Source organism: Chamaea fasciata, unplaced genomic scaffold (assembly GCF_029207755.1).
Source record: "Chamaea fasciata isolate MVZ Bird 193981 ecotype frontalis unplaced genomic scaffold, bChaFas1.0.hap1 SCAF_4, whole genome shotgun sequence".
Lineage (NCBI taxonomy): Eukaryota > Metazoa > Chordata > Aves > Passeriformes > Sylviidae > Chamaea > Chamaea fasciata.
In genome coordinates this window covers 76,613,790-76,633,776 of record NW_027094089.1, presented here as the reverse complement: position 1 = coordinate 76,633,776, position 19,987 = coordinate 76,613,790, and the positions used below count along the sequence as shown (strand labels likewise).

The 19,987-nt window shown below is 50.1% G+C and overlaps 1 protein-coding gene across 2 annotated transcripts in view; it reads left to right on the top strand.

Annotated features, from left to right (window-relative positions):
• OPHN1 (oligophrenin 1) overlaps positions 1–19,987 on the top strand; it is a 57,182-nt gene that overhangs the window by 21,929 nt on the left and 15,266 nt on the right. For both annotated transcript variants that reach the window (XM_066182131.1, XM_066182130.1), the window contains exons 5-15: positions 5,132–5,233; positions 6,184–6,294; positions 6,992–7,096; positions 8,049–8,178; positions 9,567–9,667; positions 14,781–14,872; positions 14,994–15,072; positions 15,644–15,677; positions 16,965–17,027; positions 18,012–18,086; positions 19,730–19,814. In XM_066182131.1, coding sequence (XP_066038228.1) covers positions 5,132–5,233; positions 6,184–6,294; positions 6,992–7,096; positions 8,049–8,178; positions 9,567–9,667; positions 14,781–14,872; positions 14,994–15,072; positions 15,644–15,677; positions 16,965–17,027; positions 18,012–18,086; positions 19,730–19,814 — 977 coding nt within the window. The remainder of the gene's footprint in view (positions 1–5,131; positions 5,234–6,183; positions 6,295–6,991; positions 7,097–8,048; positions 8,179–9,566; positions 9,668–14,780; positions 14,873–14,993; positions 15,073–15,643; positions 15,678–16,964; positions 17,028–18,011; positions 18,087–19,729; positions 19,815–19,987) is intronic.

Below are 19,987 nucleotides of genomic sequence, written 5' to 3'. Positions count from 1 at the left end.
GGTGCCATAGCCTCAGCACTGACAGAGATTCTCCTGGCAGCCTGCAGCCCTTCCTCTGTCCCTGTGGGTGGGCAGGGAGCTCCAGATGGAAGCACCGGGTGGTGACAGTAGTAGGACACCGCTCAGAGGAGCTGGAGAGGTGGCAGAGGGCAGGGGGTTGTTGCAGGTGGCTCAGTAGTTTGGTTTGGGGTTTTGTTTCTTGTGAGGAATATGAACTGCAGAGGTGCCAGGGCACTGCGGTGGGAAGAGGGCTGTGCTGTGGCTCAGCACACGTGCCCCATGCAGGAGTTCACAGGGCAGCACCTTGCACCATGCCAGGATCCAGGTGTGCCTGCACTGACAGGGATGCACAGGGAGGTACCACTGTCCCCAGTGCCACCCCAAAGCCTGGAGAGGGTGTGAGTTTGGGAGCGAGCCCCACCACTCCAGCCCCTTGTCCTCAGCTCTGATACTTCCCTGACAGAACGCTATGCCACACTGCTGGTGGGCTGCACACTCAGGTGTCATCTCAGGCACAGAGCCTTCCTTCACCTGCCAGACTGCAAAGCATCTCCAGGTCATCCCCACCCGGCAGCAGAAGGTGTAAAGTACAAATGAGGCTCCTCACAGCAGTGCCCTGTGACTATGTGTTCCTCCCATCGCTGCTGGGCCTGGCATCACCCCGTGGACCCTTTCTGATCTGCACCAGAGGCAGAGGCTGAGGCTGGGCTGTGGAACAGGCTGGAGACATGACACGAGGAATTTGTGCCCTCTGCTTAGTTTCCGTATTTTGGCAGCGTCGCCTTCTGTGAGATGTTTTCTGTTCCCTTCACGAGCTGCTGGAGCCAAATAGGAAGAGCCCTTGAATCGGGGCTTTGTGATGCCTCTGGCTGGAGCGCAGCCAGTCTGACCAACACATCTGAGTCTGCATTCACCCCTTCTCCCGGGACGAATGGAGTCTCCTCGGGAGGGTGTGCTCCCACACGGGCAGCCCCGGGCTGTCCCTGGGACCCTTCCAGCCGCTCCCTCCCGCCACAGCCCCACAGGGTCACTGTTTTTCCTGCGACTTGCTGTCAGTGTGATCAGAGTGACTTGGTGTGCTGTGCCACATCACAGATAAAAGGGAGGGTCTGGGACCCCCTGAGCTGACCAATTTCCCAGCTCTGGCACTCATGGCAGTGGGTGAGTGCGGAAAGGAGCTGGTGCCCATGGAGGCCCCATCCCTCCCTCTCCATACCCCTGGGGCTCAGCTCCACGCTGTGGGCATGGGACAGTTTGGGAAGGGCTTGACCACACTTACTGAGTCAAAAAGATTTGAATAGAAAAGTTTAATTCCAATTTCACTTGGAAGGAGAGAGCTTTTTTTTTAAAAAAAACGTAAAGCCAACCAAGAAAATCAGAGGCAAAAGCTTGTAAGGGCAAGAGGAATGCTGAATAGCTGCAGTGTTTGTTGAAATTTCTTCCATAGGAGATAACATATTCCTAAAAAGTCTTCCTAATTCTGTTATTAATTTCATTAATTAGAATTTTAAAAGAAAGGGAGGATAATAACTTCTACTTGCTTTCATCTCTGGGGGAGCAGGTCCTAAGAAGCATTTGAAAGAAAGCAGTGGGTGAGGGAAAAATGCCAGGATGAACTGACTGTGCTTTGATAGAACTGGTCTTTCTACACCCCTTGACTTTTTAGAAATCTGTTTTTGAATTAACTGCTGATGCCTCATAAAAAGGAGTTATGATGATTCCTCCATCCACTGCTCTTGCACCCAAACCCCTCAGGTGTGCGTGGAGGTGAGGACTCCCAGCAGGAAAAGTGTGTTTTAATTCCTTGTGGAGAGGAAAAATGGCCCATGAGCTGGGCTTCTCACTTCCTACTCACTCCACCTCTCCAAAGATGAGAATTTTAGAGGATCCTAATTAGCAACTAATGGTTAAGGAGGAGTTTTGGGAAGTCCATTTGCCCCTTTCCCACTGGTGACCCAAAGCTGCTGAGGGGCTCCAGTGTCACCCCAGTGCTGGCAGCAGTCGGGGTGTGGGCAGGACCCAGCACACACGGGGCAGCCAGAGCTGCTGCAGGATCACCTGCCACAGCAGGCAGCCAGTGCTGTCCCACAGGCTCCTGCTCATTCCTGGGCACAGCAATGCCCATCAAAGCTCCCAGCGTGGGGTTTTTGCAGAGCACCCTCCTGCCTGCACTCAGTGGGAGCTGCTTGGTTGCTCCCAATGAGCAATAAAAGGAAGGTGGGTGGGTGGCTCTTGGACTTGGCGAACCTCAATGGGAACGTGGTGCTGCCCTTTGCTGAATATTCATGAGGAACTACTTTGTGCTCATGTTTCCAGATTGTGCTTCAGTCTGGGTGATTTTTTTGTGTTGTTTTTTTTGTCTTGGCTTGCTCTGTTCAGCCGCCAACTCAGAAGGATTTGTAGGTCACCCTTCTGCTGTTCAGTTATATGCTAATTAACCAGAGTGCGAATGATTGGCAAGCTCCCTCTCAGTGGCCCAAAATGCCATGCTGCACTGTGGTCCTGTCGCACATGGGTTCATCTTGGACATCATTCCCAGTCCCTTCAATCCCCAGAAAGAGCTCAGTGCTCCATGTCCCCATAGAAGCTGTGTGCCCCTGCCTGCCATGGGCACTGGCAGAGGAGGAGGCACTCCCCAAAGGAGTTACTGTCTGGCTTCCCAGCTCCTGATGCAGAAGGAGCTCCACTGCTCTCCCAGGCTCTTCCTTTCTCTTCACCAGCCTTTCCCTGAGTAGAGGTGACCCCTCTTCCCCAGAACCTACCATGTCCTCCCACAAGGGAGCAGGCCACAAGCTGGTGGCAAAGCTGCTGCCTGGTGGTTTGTGGTCTCCCTGTAGCTGCAGGCTGTGGCCTCCTGTGGTCATCTGTGTGGGCAGCACAGCCACACACAGCTTGTGGCCTTCTCCATGAGTTCTTGTGGCCATCTGCACAGGCACCACAGCCTCCCATAGCAATGTCACCACCTCTCCTGGGTTCAAGCCAGGAGCTACATGCTCCCAGGCTACTGCATCCAGAGACACATCCCCCTGCCCATCCCATCCTGCTCCTTGCCCATGGGATGGCACCATCCCTGTGCTGCCACCACCACCTCTGCACATCACCTTGATGGAGACAATGGAGCTCTTGGCTGGCTTTGGAGCTAGCTTTCCATGGCGGCACCTGCTTTTCTATCTCAGGACCTGCTGCTGGCACAGCCATCTCCTCTGAGACGTGAGGAAGTGGCCACAGGAGCACTGTGCCAGCAGCTCTGCTTTCCTTCACTTCTGTGGCCTTGGGATTTGGAGGCTCCTGTTTAGGGAAATGGAAACAAGACAAGTTCCTGATTGCATTAGACAGAGCATTAATGGCACAGACAGCCCCAGAGTGTGACCTTACAGACAGAGGAACTGCTGCTCCGCAAATGCTTTCGCTGCACTGGGCTTGGATTTGCTGATCAGGGCGTTAGTCACGAGGGTGGTGGTTTGTTTTGGTCGTCCTTCCTGGCCTCAGCCCCACAGTTGCTGTGCTGCTTTTTAAATTAGGATTCACCCTTGCAGGACTCTCTACTCCTCTGGATTTAGTGTAGTTTTTTCTGTTCTGATGTGTGAGGCTGCTAACATGGATTCACAGTACCTAATATTGCAGGGGGTGATTTCAGAGGATGCACTTCCCTTCAGGTGTCTGTAATCCCAGGGTCTGCAGGGCAGGCTGTGTAATTGCTGAGGGGAAAAAGTTTGCTGGGCTAAGCCTGCCCTGCTCCAGACAGTTACATATAAGCAAGGGTAGTCGGGTTGGTGCCATTTCCTCATGGTATTGTGCTCTCACCACAGCCATGTGGGGAGAGAATCCTTTTCCCTGGAAGGCAGCTGGCAGGAAGGCTTGTTACGGTTTCTGGGGGCCACCTGTGCTGAACCCAGGGGTTTTGGGAGCCCCCAGGCATCCTGTTGCAGGGCATCCTGACAGACAGATGGAATAGTCCATGCAAGTGGAATGGGGAAGCAAAACTTCAGGCAGGGGAAGCTGCGGTCACTACTGAATTAGTGAGGAAAGTTCCTAATACCCAGCAGTCTGACAGAGTCCATCTGCTCTAGTTTATGGTGGCACTGGTGTATCTTTGCTCATCCATACATTTCTGACTGGGAGCAAAAGAACAGGATTTCAAGGCTTTCAGGAGCTAGATACCAGTTGAAAGATACCAGTAATTCCCCAGGAAGCTGGAACTGCTTTCCACTTTCTTGAGCTTTCAAAAGCCAGACAAAGGATCTGGGCATCCCATACATACCTGCACTGTGTGTACATCATCTCTCAACTGCTTGGATCTGGCTAGTACTGACGCTGCTGCCAGGCTGGAATTTCCTGATTTTAGTAATGTAGTTGCCTCCCAGGAATCTGTGATATGTCAGATACCATCTGAAGCAGGTATTTGTCAACCTGGCCCCTACTCTGGTTGTTTTGTGATCTCCAGTGTCATAGTCAGTGCAAGGCAGGAGCCAACAGTCTGGTGCTCAGTTCTGCTGCTCCCTGCCTGCTCTCGAGGGCTCCTTCTCGAGTGTCTCTGTTTGCTGCTCTTGTTCATTTATGCTCTCTTTCCGCCACTGCTGACAGTGATGAGGATTTCTTGCTTGCCTGTGGATCTGCCAGGCTTCTGCTTTCCTTCTGGTACTCTTCAGAAACAAACGATAAACTCTTTAGAACAGAAAGCTGCCAAAATCTTATGAACCATTTCTTGGCCTTGACATGTCTCTGACATTCCAGTGTTTGCCCAGTTGTTTCTGGGCTGTGTGGACAGCACGTCAGGAGATGGTGAACAGGTTTTTGATGTATGAGTACATCTTCAGTTTACTGCATATTGAAAAGACTGAGAGAGGGAACAGCACCTCATCAGTGGGGCTTTTGCCATGATGTTGGCATGAAAAAATACTTCTTGTGCCACAGAGTATTGCTAGACTGGGTCTTGAGGTGTGACTGCATCCAAGGTAGGCAAGGAGCTGTGAAAGCAGAGCAAATGAGAAGTGGCCTTCCATTCTCTGGCTGGGTTGACCAAAATTTGTCTACGGGAATACAGAATTGCACAAAGGATCTTGATTTTGATGCATGTTTTTTTCTGGAAAATGCCAATAACTCGTTCTGCTTCAATCTCTTGCACTTACAGGAAAGAAAGAAAAAGTTTGAGAAGGATGGTGAGAAGTTTTACTCTATGCTGGATCGCCACTTGCATTTGTCTTCCAAAAAGAAGGAATCTCAGTTACAGGAGGTGCGTATGGAATTTTTCTCAGAGTTAGGTCCAGAAGCAACAGCACCAGCTGCCCTAGGTCTTAAAAGGGGGGGGGGGGGGGGAGCGGGGAAATCATCCCTTCCAGTAATCTGTTGAAACTGATAATTAATTAAATCTTCCCAAAGCCTGGATCCTCTGTGAAACCAGGGAAACCAAGCTTATACTTCTCCTATGTCTGTTGGATGCTGGTAGTGGCTTTAGACATTGTCATTGCTTGTTGTCACCTTGATGGTGAAGGGCAGTGACCAGTGGCACTGGCACAGCCGGGGACTGGCCACCCTTTCATCTGGGTAAGTGCTCTGGCTGAAAAGTAACCAGTTATTATTCCTTTTGCTGGCCTGGCTTCCTGCCTTGCTGCTGGTGCTTTTCTGTCGTTGTGGGGGCAGGCAGAGGAGGGGGGTTCCTTCCAGCTGGTGCTGCATGCATGTTGCAACAAGGAAGGAAACCCAGCTGTTCCAGCCCACACCAGAGCAGCTGGATCTGGTCAGATCTGTCAGGCCAGTTGTCAGATCAACCTACAAGCAGCTCTGCAAGGCAGACTTTGTGTGAGCTCTTTGTGTGCTCCTGCCACTGCTGCAGCTCCAGAATTGCTGGTTCTGGGACACAGATGGAGTCAAGCAAGAGGGTGGTGATGGTGGCCTTGCCAGAATAAGAGGTGGTGAAGAGGTTTGTGCTAAAATAATAAATGAGCTTTGGGAAAGCCTTGTCCTTGCAGAGTGAGAAGAGGTTTTGGATCCTTGAATGAAAGGGAGCCAGAAATGGGCCGACTTAGAAGAATGTCCACTGTTCTAGTTCATAGCTGGGCTGGACACCAGGAAAGTTTTTAAGTGAGGACAGAACAAAGTGTGGGCTGACAGACAAAAGCGAGTCAAATATTTTCAAACTACATGTGATGTATTTTTTTTTCCGCCTTTTCCTCTTTCTTCTAGGCTGACCTTCAGGTGGACAAAGAGAGACACAATTTCTTTGAGTCCTCCCTCGAGTATGTGTACCAGATCCAGGAAGTACAAGAAAGCAAGAAATTCAGTATTGTGGAGCCGGTAGGAGCTTCCTTTTCTCTCAGTCTCATTGTTTGGTGCTCAGATGTGCTGGCAATGACAGGAAGGGATGAGTTGCCAGGTTGGATTAGGTCCTGTGGGGCAGGAGTTAACCCTGCACCCTTGGCTTGCTGCAGCTTGATAACCTTAGTGGTGCTTGCTGGAGCACTGTGAAGCCCCAGCCCTGTTTCTTCTGGCTGTCTGTGGATCCTGAGGAACAGGCTGGACACTGTACAGAGCTACGGGTCTTGTTATGGCTTATCTTGGCCCCCTTGGGTTTGGTAAGTGCTGTCTGTCTGCAGAGGGACAGAGGTGTTACCTGCCCTGCTCACCTGTCCCAGCCTGGCCTGCAGGGATCCCAGACTGGCTGATGGAAATGACACTGCCCTGGGTGGTGGCTCTGCCCCAGTGCCAGCTGCAGTGGAGCGTGGGATCCTGTGGATCTTGTGGATGAGCACTCTGCAGATCTGCTCTGGGTCGCCCTGCAGGGTCTTTCATTCTGGGTGTTTTATACAGACAGATGTGTGGGTGGTAGCTTGGGCTTTAGGGACACTGTGGTGGATAAGCCATACCAAGGTTGGCATTCTAAAGTTGTGAGGAAAAAATAATTGTATATGTAATCTCTGAAGCCCCACACACTGTCCATCTTTCCTTCCATTATAAACACAGAAGTTCAGTGTGTCCTTTCCCTCCATTGCAGGTGCTGGCATTCCTCCACAGCCTCTTCACTTACAACAACCTGACAGTGGAGCTGACGCAGGATTTCCTCCCGTACAAGCAGCAACTCCAGCTCAGCCTGCAGAATGTGAGTCCCTGCCCAGCTGAAAGACTTTTCTGTGTGACTTCTGTTCTCATTTGGATTTGCACACCTCTGATGGCAAGGTCTTTCCACCCAAGCAGTCTGACTATGTTTGCATTGTTGCAGATATAGTTATTTCCTTCTCAGTTCACATGAGTTTCCCCCTCTCCACATGGGACAGTTCACAGGTCTATGAAATTGTTTTCTCTGGGGGGGGGCTACTGCATCGCTTAACCTGGTGCATAAACAAGCTTGAGATTTTCTTCCAGTTTCACAAGATTGAAATTGTACTCTAAGAATGTCTCTAACCTTGGTGTTAATGATACTGGTTCCCTACAGGCTTCCTACATGCTTTGGTAAGCTCCCCTGTTGTTGGCCAAGTGTGTTCATGGGGTAGAATATCTGAGTCCTGTTTCGTTTATCCTCAGTCTTTCCTGACTGGTCTTCATTTCTGTGGAATGAGAGTCATAAATCTGAGCCAAGACAGTTTTGCTGCTGGCTCATTAATTGGTCCAAGTAATATTTCATCAAAATTCCTGGATTTTGTACCTCCTGTTGATGTGACTCTTTCATGCCAAGCAGTGTAGCATGATCCTGTGGGAATCAACACCTTTGGGAGGAGAATATACCTGTTACCCAAGCAGTGGTGTGAAAGAGAGCTCAGGTCATGCCTCTGCTACAGCCAGCCTTGAAATGTGCTGAAGTTCCTTATTTAAGGGAACGAGTGACCTCCCAGCTGTGGCCCTCCAGCACCATCTCTGCACATGATGTGTCTCTTTATTCATCCCTTAGAGCTCAGTGGTTCTTATAGCCAGTTTCCATGTGGAATTGTGGAGCGGTTTCCAGTTTTTGTACCTTGGGAACCGCTTCATTTCTGCTACAGCACCTCAGATTTATCCAGGAATAAATAACCTGCAGCTCATGTTCAAATATGCTTCTGTTTGTTTTCTGTTGCCAGACAAGGAATCACTTTACCAGCACGAGGGAGGAGCTGGAAGATCTGAAGAAGAGGATGAAGGAAGCCCCTCTAACCTGCAAGCTACCTGGGCAGCCAACCATCGAGGGCTACCTGTACACTCAGGAGAAATGTAATGGCTTTGGGATGCACCTGGATGCAATCGGGAATGTGCAGGCCTGGGCTGCTCTGACATAACCCAGCTGTATTCAGCTCCTGTACGCAGGCCAGCCCTGCTGCACTGGGTGTCACCACTGCCAGGGTGGGCATGCCCACAGTGTCACTTTCTGCCAGTGCCTGAGGTGCCCGGGGTGTCACCACCTGCAATGCCTGGGGAAGCACCAGCAGCTTTGTCAGCAGTGGCACAGAGCATTGTTCAAGTGACATATCTGTGACAGCACAGGGCTAATTGCCCGGTGCTCCAATGAGATGGGATTTATGGCTCCAGGGCCTGGAGCTCTGGCAGGCTCTGCCTTGGCTGTGTTTTACCAGGATGAATCTGGTGTCCTGCCCAGCCTCCCTCTGGCAGCCTCTGCGGGCAGCTGAGCACAGCCAAGGTGGAACCAGTGCTGAGTTAAGCTGCTGAGAGTGAAACTTGTAATTCTGAGCAGAATCAAACCAGACCAAATACAGCCTTTTCCAAACCCTGGCTGCAGCACTCCTTGGCCATGCAGCAGGAATGCTCAGGGGACATAAGTCTGTGCAAAACTGTGACCTCTGAGGCTACAGACAACTTTGTAAGCATTCATTCTTAATCCTTTATAGAAATTTATTTATACATATATCTGTATGTCTGTTTATCTTGCTTTTAAAAGAAAGCACAGTCAGTGATTTTAGACCCCAAATGTGGCTATTTGCTGCCTCTATTTATGCTTCCCTATAAATCAGGTATGGAAAGTTGTTCTTCCTGACAACTGCAACTTAAAAACAAATTACAGAAAAAATACCAGTTGAATTATTTCCTATAAAGTGGTTCAGGTAAGAAAACAGAGAAAAGTGGCAATGAATCCAGAAATAGGAACTTCAGAATATTTTAAAGCTGTTGTTGTCTTTATTATTGAGTTTTCACCCACAGGAAAAAGTAGTGGGGTTTGTGAAACAGATGCTTAGGACATGTAGGATCCTGCCAGTGTAGGTCTTGGCTGGGCTTGGCCAAACCAGCCTGGCTTGTGGTCAGAGTCCCACAAACGCCCTTTCACCAGCAGTGAGGTGGGAGGGTGCTGTAGGCAGCTGCTGCCCTGTGCTCCTCTCCTTCTCTCCCTCTCTCTTCCTCCCTTCCTCCTGCTCCATCTCTCCTCCTGCTCCTCTCTTCATCTCCTCCCCTTTCCTTCTTCCTCCTCCTCACCTCCTATTCTCCTCCTGGCTCTTGCCCATGGAGATACCTGCAAGGGAGATGTCCCCCAAGGCTGTCAGTGTCTGTCCCCAGAGAAGGGAGGACATGTGGGCAACACTCACCATGCCTTGCTGGCTGCATCCAGCTACAGCCCTGTCCCTGATTCCAGCCTCTCATGTGTTCTGCAGGGGCACTGGGCATCTCCTGGGTGAAGTATTACTGCCAGTATGAAAAAGAGGCAAAAACCTTACGGATGACACCCATAGACCAGAAGCCTGGAGCTAAGCAGGTGAGTTGGATGTCTGCAAACAGCAGCCCAATCACCTTCCACCCATGTATGGCCGCCCTTCCCGTGACAGCTGACCCTGCAGGTGCCACAGAGCAGAGGGGTGGGCTCTGTCCCCTCCCTGCCCACACAGGACAGTTTGGTGTCACCTGGAAAAGCCACCCCCTTGAGATGAGGTCTCACTCCACTGTGTCCCTGAGAGCCCAGGCCCTGCAGGGTTTGGCAGCAGACATGGGTCATGTGACATGAGAGATACCAGACAGTGCTGGCCCATGAGTTTGGTCTGGGATGAAACTTGTGCCTCTCTGGACCAGCTGATGTTGATCCTTCCCCATGCACAGGGGCTGGGAGCCACAAGAACTGTGGCAGCCACTGAAGTGCCTGAATGACTCAAGTTACTACAGGAGCTACTGCTTCCAAATGCAGCATTTCGTTGCCTCAGCATGTGCTCACAGCACTGGTTTGTGGTTTGATTTCTGCCCTCAGCACTGCTTCTGTGGCACTGGGACAGTGTGGGGAGAGGAGAGGAGAGTGTGGAGAGTGTGATTGATAACTGGCTAGCTAAAAAAGGTCACGTAGACATGAGAGAGCTTTGCTGAGCACACAGGCACTCTCATGAGAACCAGCAAGGCAGCAAGGTTCGTATGTCCTTGAGCACAGCTGTTATACGATAACAAGACCTTGTAGCTGAAAGATATGAGGGAGAAGCACGGTAAAACAAAAACTTACTCAAACTATGTAACCACAAAGAAATGTAGAAGGAGGCGTAGCTGATCTTTAGGCTGAGCACCAATCCTGAGCTAACTTTTGCAATATGCATGAGCCTTATTAGTGTTATTATAAAAGCATTGTGTGAATTAACAATAAACGAGATTTGCCGATCACTCATATTGAGTGCCACATTTCTCCCGCCGCGGATTTCCCACAAATGGTGACCCCAACGACGTGATAGAACACCACGGTGGGACGGCGTAGAGTTCGGGTCCTTTAGCAGCGAGGATGGCAAAAAGCACCAAGAAAAGAAAAAGGAGGGTGCCGCGCCCTAGGTGACCTCATCAGAGAGCCTAGCCGATACGTGCTGCCGGACCTTGTAAGGCTGCAACAGCGCTAACGTTCATTTATCATGGAAAGGCAAGCAGCATATGATTTATTTACTTCTTTTTTGCAACAGCATAGGGTTAAGGGAATTGATTTGCAAAAGGAACTCCCTGGGTTGTTAGCATATGGGTATGCTCAGGGTATGTTTCAAAATCCCCACACAGTTCATGAATTATCAGAATGGCGTAAGTTCGGGGGTAAGTTATGGGAGGCAGCTTTAGATGATGATAAAACTGCTAAGAAATTAGGGAAATTGTGGCGGGTGGTGCACAATGAGTTGTTACAGTATCAGGCAGAGAAAAGGGCAGCAACTCAGGCTCAGGAGGCTCAGGATAAAAATAAAAATTCTGACGGTTGGTCTGATTGCCCATTGCCCCCTGCCGTGTCCTCAGTTCAACTGCCACCGGTAATGGCACCCTATTCTGCTGGCTCAGCCCCTTCGACTGCCACAGCATCGGCACCGTCTGACCCAGTGCTAGAATCCCCTGCCCAAAGCAATGAGCCGATCCCTGGGGCTGAAAGTGACCTAGCAGGGGCCATGGCACGGGAGCGGCGAGAAGCCTGGGCAGCTGTGGCAGAACACCTTATGGAGTCAGGGGATTCTGAAGCCGCAGAGGTGGCAAGGGAGATCGCCTGTCCGGTGGTATTTACACCAATGGCAGGGGGTGGGCTGAATGCAACAATAACTGCTCTTGATTGGAAACTTTTGTCTCAGTTATGAGATACTACAAGTAAATACGGGGTTACTAGTGAGCCTGTAAGGCAGATGCTGGATTACATTTGGACTACTCAGGTATTGCAGCTGAATGATTGTCGTTCTATAGTTAAGCTTATTCTAACACAACATCAACAGCTGTTATTTAATGCACATTGGCAGGCACTCTGTCAGGAAAGTGTAGCAGTGAACAGGGGACCCAGTGATCCATTGTAGGGCGTAACTCTGGAGGAACTAATGGGGTTTGGTAATTTTTTGAGAACAGAAGCACAGGCAACTCTTGGTCCTTTTAAGTGTCGTGAAGCGATGTGCCTGGTGCGGCAGGTATTAGACAGAATTAAAGAGCCAGGTGGGATCCCTGCATATATGGGAATAAAGCAAGGAAAGGATGAGGCTTTTGGACCGTTTATAGATAAAGTAGCTAATGCAATTAACCAAGCAGGAGTTCCTGAGTTTATGAAAGGTACACTATTAAAACAGTGTGCGCTGCAAAATAGCAATCAGGCCACAAAGAATGTACTAAATACTCTAAGGGCTAATTGGTCTATAGAGGAAGCTCTGGAGCGAATGTCCAACATGCCCACTGGGGGTCAGGCTTTGGTAGTTGATGCTTTGGGAGAAATTGGACTAGGGTTGAAAAAACAGGCAGAGGCTACAACACAGCAGGTACTTGCCGCTCTTGCACCTTTACAAGCAACGGTAACCAGCACACCACGTCCAACCACTAGTGGCAGGATGCATTGCTATCGATGTGGAGGAGCCGGTCACATACGGCAAGACTGCCAGGCAAACAATGTCTGGTGCCAAAACTGCCGATCGGACACACACAGTCTCAGAGTCTGACGACGTCGCTCGGGAAACGAGAAGACCAGCGTGCCCCCCCAGCCACCGCGCTCCGACACAAGTAGCTGCTGCCACCAACAACATGCAACAACCCTCTGGCCAGTCACCCCAGGAAGCCTCGGCTTGGACCTGGCAGCCGCAGTAAGGGTAACTTTACTGACTACCCAACCGGCAAAGATACCAACGCGAATAAAAGGACCTATAGTAATACAAGGACAAGCCATGGGAGCCCTCTTATTGGGTCGCTCATCTGCTACAATGATGGGATTGTTTGTTTTACCTGGAGTAATAGACGCTGATTATACAGGGGAGATCTGTATCATGGCACACACTAATACTCCCCCAATTCAAATTGGGAAGGGGCAACGTATAGCTCAGCTGGTACCTTTGCCACAACTTACTAAGGCTTTACCTCCATGCCATGCTCAATCAAGAGGTGACCAAGGCTTTGGCTCCTCTGGAGGACTTACCCTGCTGACCATGAGCCTACACGATCGGCCAAGGTGAACGGTATCCATAGAATACCAAGGGGAGCAGAAAAGACTTGAAGGTCTTTTGGATACCGGTGCGGACACTAGCATAATTGCTCCGGAATATTGGCCGCAACATTGGCCACTGCAGTCGAGTACATCCACAGTTACAGGGGTCGGTGGATTGACATTGGCACAAAAATCGCCATTACTATTGGTAAAGCTGGATAAAAAATTGGTGCAAACAGTGTTTTCCATTGTTGCTTTGCCTCCCACTGTGCAGTGTCTTATTGGCCGTGATGTCCTGACCGAGCTGGGATTGGTGTTGACTAACGAGTACAAACAGGGTTAGGTTTGGATGGCTGGCTAAAATCATTGGGTTTGGGTGCATGGTTATGTTCTATTGTCAATTTTGCTATAATAGTTGGTATAGTGATTTTTTTAGCTGTATTGATTTTACCATGTTGTTGTTTGTGCTTACAAAAAATGATGCAAAGGATGGTGGATACCGCATTTAATTACCACCCTTCTTGTGCAACAGAAAAATGGGGGAAGTGTGGAGAGTGTGATTGATAACTGGCTAGCTAAAAAAGGTCACATAGACGTGAGAGAGCTTTGCTGAGCACACAGGCACTCTCATGAGAACCAGCAAGGCAGCAAGATTCGCATGTCCTTGAGCACAGCTGTTATACGATAACAAGACCTTGTAGCTGAAAGATATGAGGGAGAAGCACGGTAAAACAAAAACTTACTCAAACTATGTAACCACAAAGAAATGTAGAAGGAGGCATAGCTGATCTTTAGGCTGAGCACCAATCCTGAGCTAACTTTTGCAATATGCATGAGCCTTATTAGTGTTATTATAAAAGCATTGTGTGAATTAACAATAAACGAGATTTGCCGATCACTCATATTGAGTGCCACATTTCTCCCGCCACAGATTTCCCACAGAGAGGGCAACAGTGCAGCTCCAAACTGCACTGAGGCAGCAATTTGGGTAACTACTTCTTTCACAAAAGTGCTTTGGTTTACCAAAGTCTGAGAGTTCCCTCAGTCCCTCCGCGTGACAGGAGAGGGGTGGGAGGATGGAGCACAGCCAGTGCCTCCAGCTGAGTCCCCCACCCTCCTCTGCCATGGAACAGGTCCCCAGGGCCTTCCCAGCGAGGCGTGTGTGCTCCAGTGTGTGAGCTCATGGTCTGGTTTTGGCAGGGCTCCGCACACTGCAGCAGGAAAATAAAATAGATGTTTTGCAACCCTTTGGCAGAGAGCTGGGCAAAGAAATATCCAAATTATTGTATGGAGAGAGTTGTTGTCATTTATGCTGTAAGTATGTCTACTAAGGCCCATTACTGCAGGTGAGGGCTTGGAAAACTTAGTGTCTTTCCCAAACACTGGCAGTCTGGTGGCCTGTACCATCAGGTCACTGCTGGCCACAATCAAATTATGAATTCACTCTGCTGTGGAGCACAGGGACATGAACACCCAGGGCCAGAGCTGAGCCTCTTCCAGGCACATCTGCTCAATCTGGGGTGAGGAAAGGTACATGCCCTTGCCACACAGTGTTTGTGTAAAGCCTTTGGGATCATTGGTGGTGTGGGTAATTGGTACTGATGACCAGCCCTGATGAAACTAAGGACCTAGCTGTGTCAGAGCATGGATGAGCATGGTCCTGGCCTCAGAAACCAGGGAGTGCCTCACTGGGTTGGTTGGAGCAGTGTTCCAGCACTGCAAGGGCAGAGTGCTGCTGTGTGGGGTAGTGCTGTTGAGTCCAGAAGATTCTCTGGCTGAGAACAAGCCTGGAACTCAGAGTCTCTTATATCTGCCTGTGATGAGGGTGGGAGGACCACCTGTGCTCCTGGTACCAATGCCATGGGAATGTCAGGACAGGCACCGTGGGTAGTGCTGGGCTGGGCTGCAGCTGAGGGGCCTGAGGAGCCCAAAATCTCCCATGTATCTGTCCTCTCACCTTGGCTTTCATGTTCTCTCCTAGGGCACGTTGGACCTGACCCTGAAGTCTTGCGTAAGGAGGAAGACTGACTCCATAGACAAAAGGTTTTGTTTTGACATTGAAACTACTGAAAGGTGAGAGGCTTCGTGTCTGGTGGCCCCAAACCACACGGGCCTGCAGCAAATCCCTCTGTGCTCTCTATTAAAAACAACTTTTCTTCCTTTCCCTGCCTGTCCCTGGGGGAATTCTGCGCAGGTCCGGGACCATCACGCTGCAGGCGCTCTCAGAAGCCAACCGAAGGCTGTGGATGGAGGCCATGGACGGGAAGGAGCCGGTGAGTGTTCCTGGAGCCGTTCCCAGCTGGAATGCGCTGCCGAGCAGTGTCCTCTGCCGGCGGGTGCTGCTCGGGATCGGTGCTGCACGATTGCCACGGGCTCCGTGCTGTTCCCTCAGCTGCCACTGGGGATTTTGGGTTTCCTCCTGCTCCTCACTACCTGCTGGAAATGATGTTTTGTCTGTCCCTACTCTTAGCCACTTTTTCAAAGGTGTCACAGTCCATCCCACACAGGTATTCTCCCACCTTTCTGTGCCTACTGGTGTTCCCTTCCTTCAGTCTGAGCAAAGCTCAGAGCCCTGTGGTTTCCCCACAGAACAGGGAATTTCTGTAGCAATAGGTGTCCCACTGAAATGCAGGGAGGCAGCAGAGACTCCTTGATTGTGCAGATAGTGGGTTCGTGCCTAATTATAAAATGAAATTTCTACTGGACATTGTCCTTTTGGCTGTGATTGCCTCTGGGTGATCTAGGGGTGATTTGTGGGATGCTGCATTTTCTTTCAGAAATAAATATCAAATTATGCTGATGATGTTTTTGCTTTTCCCTCCCCCATTCCCTCCCCTTTTTCAGATTTATCACAGTCCAATCACGAAGCAGGAAGAAAGTGAGTCACTTCTGTTGCTGTTCTTTGGGCTCTCACAGCCTCGAGGCCAGGCAGGATTTTCCTTACAGATACACTCATCCTCAATTCCTGCTGAGTAGCACTGTCCCTGCTCCGTGACAGCAGTGTCACTTCTGTTCTTGTATCACAATGTCTGGCACTGAGCCCAGATGAGAATGAGTTGCACAGAACTTCAGTAAGCAGTTTTTATTTAGCCAGCAGTAGTGGGATGTGAGGTTCAATTTGCACCTCCAAACCCCAGGGAGATATTCTGAGGATGTGTCCCTTAACAAAGGTTATAATAGGGCAATAGAGGTGGCACTGGGTTCCCTAGATCTCCCACCCACCACCAAGCCCTGTGTTCCCCCTCTCAGTAGTGGGGTGTACCCTGCAGAGCCCTGGAACCCCTCTGGGGCTCTGTTAGCTGGGTGAAACCTGCAATTTGTCTCAGAGCTCACTTCATCAGCACTGTAACTAGCTGGCTCTAATGAGCACAAGAGGAGCATTCCCAGAAGCATGAACACAAACCTCTGTGTGGCCATGTTCAATCACACGCTGAGAGGAATGTGAATTAGAGTTTCACTGAATAAACATTCTCTATTTGTCATAGATTAGAGCTGGTAAGAATTCCAGCGGTATCATAGCCCTCAGTGTCAAGCACCAGGTGAGTCTGTGCTTATTCCTGGGGTAGGGCTAAGAGACGTCTGAGCTTGATGTTGCTGTTGCTCAGAGCAGACAGAATCAGTATAAACAACCTGCTGAAAATGCAGGGAATCCCATAGGATTCCCCAGCTTAGTGGAGCAAGCCCTGTACTCAGCTTTCCTCAGCACATCAAGCTGGGTTGTTTTTCTCTTTAATCCTGGTGATGTAGATAAGCAGAAATTAAATGGTCCCATGATGAGGACTAGCTTTAACTACAGATTTTGCTCTGGAAATGATTATTCAAGTCTTCATCAGATACAATCCAAATCATTTACACTACTATTACTATTAAACACCAATTTACATGATTATTATTAAAGACAGAGAGGGGGTAGGGAGCAGTGCTGCAACTCAAAATAAATTTGAGGAAAAATTGGAGAACATATGGAACTAATAACTCCTTGTCAGCATGTCCAGAGTGCTCAGGTGTTTCCTGAGGGGGTAGGAGATGCAGGTGCCGGTGTGAACACTCTGTGTGCTGGGGCACTGTGGCTCTGCATGCCAAGAAAAGCTGGGGCTGGGGGGGTCCTAGGGGTCTCCAGGAGTGCTCAGGCAGCTAACTAACACAGCTTCCTTGTCCAAAACAGTGGAGCTGAACGAGGTGGGCTTCAAGTTTGTCCGGAAGTGCATCAATGCAGTGGAGACCAAAGGTGAGGAGCTCACCCGGCCTGACCCTGCTTCCCATGGCCTTGAGTTTCACTGTGGTTCTTGGAGTGTTAGCCACTGACGCAGGACTTCAGCTTTTAGCTGAGGAATGTGTGTTCATCAGTTAAATGCATGTTCTTTGGGAGCAGAAATCCCACCTGATCAAAATGTTGTACCAAGTCAGTTGGGGTTGAACTTCCATCTTTATGCTGTTTTCACTCGTGGTTTTCTCAGTTTTGGCCCTGAGCACACCCACTGTTGGGCAGGAGAACAGCTCTGGCAACAGGCCTGAGGGGTGGCCACAGGCTGCTTCAGCCCCAGTCTGTGAAGCAGCAGAAGCAGGTGGAAGGGTGGCAGCTCATCCTCTGGTCTGTCACATATCATCCAGCCTGCACCAGTGAACATCACCAGTGTGAACATCACCAGTCTGGATTCATCTCCAGATGTGGGCTTGGGGCTGTGGTAGCTGTGGCAGCCAAAGCCCACTGGAGTGGGGAGCAGCAGGGCACAAAGGCCCTGCTCACAGAGCTAGGAGAGACAGTGATTCTGCCTGTCCCAGCACTGGCCAGTGTTTTCAGATTCTGCTTCACTGTGTTTGTCTTCTGTGGGGGGTTGAGAAAATCAGCAATAAGGCAGCACTCCACAGAAATGGGGTGCGTGGGCTGGTGTGTCCCACGCCTTGGCTGTTCTCACCTCACCATGGCATGGTGACCACAGTGGTGCTGGTGACCTCTGCTGCTGGGGTGAGCAGAGCCCCTGCCTGCAGAGCCCGGGATGTGGGACAGGGCCTGGGATATGAGACAGAGCCCGGGATATGGGACAGAGACCAGGGTGTGGGACAGAACCCAGGGTTTGGGACAAGACCCGGGATATAGGAGAAAACCGGGGTGTGGGACTGAGCCCAGCAGCTGGAAAATAATTCCACTAGATGGGGCTTTTGGACCACCAGCAGGAAACCTCGGCTAAGGCTCTTGGCTTTGTCCTCTTAGGAATCACTACGGAGGGCGTGTACCGGACTGTTGGCAGCAATATCCAGGTGCAGAGGTTGCTGAATGCTTTTTTTGGTAAGAATTAATTATTCTGTGCAGTTACACTGTCCTGTTCTTGAATTGTTTGTAAGGGACAGAGAGGATCGGGTTCCACAGTGAGAAATGTCCGGCATCCAGCATGGGTTTTGGTCCCTGCAACCCCTCTGAGGCTCATCTTCCCTTCTTTTCTGGGACAACATGATGAGCTGGACTGGGAAGGTGGCCTTTGCAGGGAGCCCTCCACCCTAGCGTAAGGTTTTTCTCTGGAAGGATGGGGACACCTTGCTGTGTGCAGTGTGTGCAATAAGGAGCCAATGCACTTGTTGAGAAGTCAACTGATGTGTTCCTGCCATGAGCCTTCCTGTGGCTGGATCTGGCTGTCATACAAGCCTGGCAACTGGGGACAATGTTTACAGTCTTGGCAGGTTGTGGGGCTCAGCAGTGCTGCTTTGTGCAGGGACAGGCCTTCTGGGCTGGACCCTGGCCTAGGCTCTTGTACCCTCACCTCGTGGTCACCTGCAAGCCTCTCAGGGGACCTCTGGGGTCAATCCCCACCTGCCCAAGGCTAAAGCATTCTCCGCATCCTTGCCTGGGGCTGGAGCACAGGGCAGGGATTGCAGTCACCTCACTGTCAGCCTGCCTCAGGCTCACACCAGCTCAGACATCTGATATTAATGCAGCTTTCAAAGGCTTTGGCTGTTCTTATTGCTTTACTCTGGATGTTGTTTATTAAAACCTTGGTTTTTACTGGTGTCTGGCTATGCCCCGTTCTCGCAAAGCCATGGCTTTGGGCATCTGCCCAGCTCCGCTGGCTTATGATTCATTGCTGAGCCTCAGGTTCTATTTCTGCTTGATTCTCACCCTCCCTGTGAGCAGATCTGTGGTTTTCTCCTCTGAATCCCACCAGTAGTGGCTTTTTGTTTTGTTTATCTGCATGGGTCTGGGTAACCACTTGCCACCCCACTGCATATAAAAGGACAATGGAAAGTCCAACACCACAGAAATAACTGCTGCAGCAGGATTTCATCTTTAACCAGCGAAGGAGATAGATTAATTTTTTTTTTAAAATCTCTAGTCCTATTTATTTTCAAAAATATATCCCGCTGTTTATTTCTGTAGTCCAGTTTTCCCCCATTCAACAGCTACATCCTTCAGTTTGTGGCGCCACAGACACGATGTGGTTTATCAGGGAGGGTAGGCAGGAGCAAATCATACTTCCCTGGTGCTGTGCCTCCCCTGAGCTCCCTCCTCTCTGTGCAGCAAGAGGGAATGCTTCCAGAACAGCCTTCAGGGGAGTAGCTGCAAATGAGGGATTGGAGCTGGCATTCAGATTACTTTGGATGTCAGAAAGCTTGTCTTGGACATGTCAAAATGCGTTGTTTCTGCCAGCCTTGGGAAAAAATGAACCATAGAGAATATGCTCTCAGTGACTTTTCAGCACTGCTTAAATTTTACCTTGTGCTTCCCTCTTTGTCCCTCATTAGCACCACTCCCCAGCCTCTCAAAAATACTGATACTGGTGCTGTCTCTCTGCTTCTCCCAGCCACGGGAATTAGGAGCTCTCTTTGTGTACTGCTGTGGCTTTGTGTGTCTCGAGGGGAAACCCCCACCCCAAGCAGACTGTTTATTAGCAACATCTAAATTAACTTTCTTTTAAAACCTTTTCATTCTTCTTCCAGATCCAAAATGCCCTGGAGACGTGGATCTCCAGAGTGGGGATTGGGACATCAAGACCATCACCAGCTCTCTGAAGTTCTATCTCAGGTAGCACTGCAAGTCACATCAGCCCCGAGGAGGCAAAGGGGAGTGGGGCTGGTCCAGAAAGGTGAAATGAGCTGCCACATATTCACATCTGGCTGTTGAAAAGGGCCAAGTGACAAAGGCTTTAGGAAGAGGAATGATAAATATGGGTGTTGCAGAATCCCTCAATCCCATGG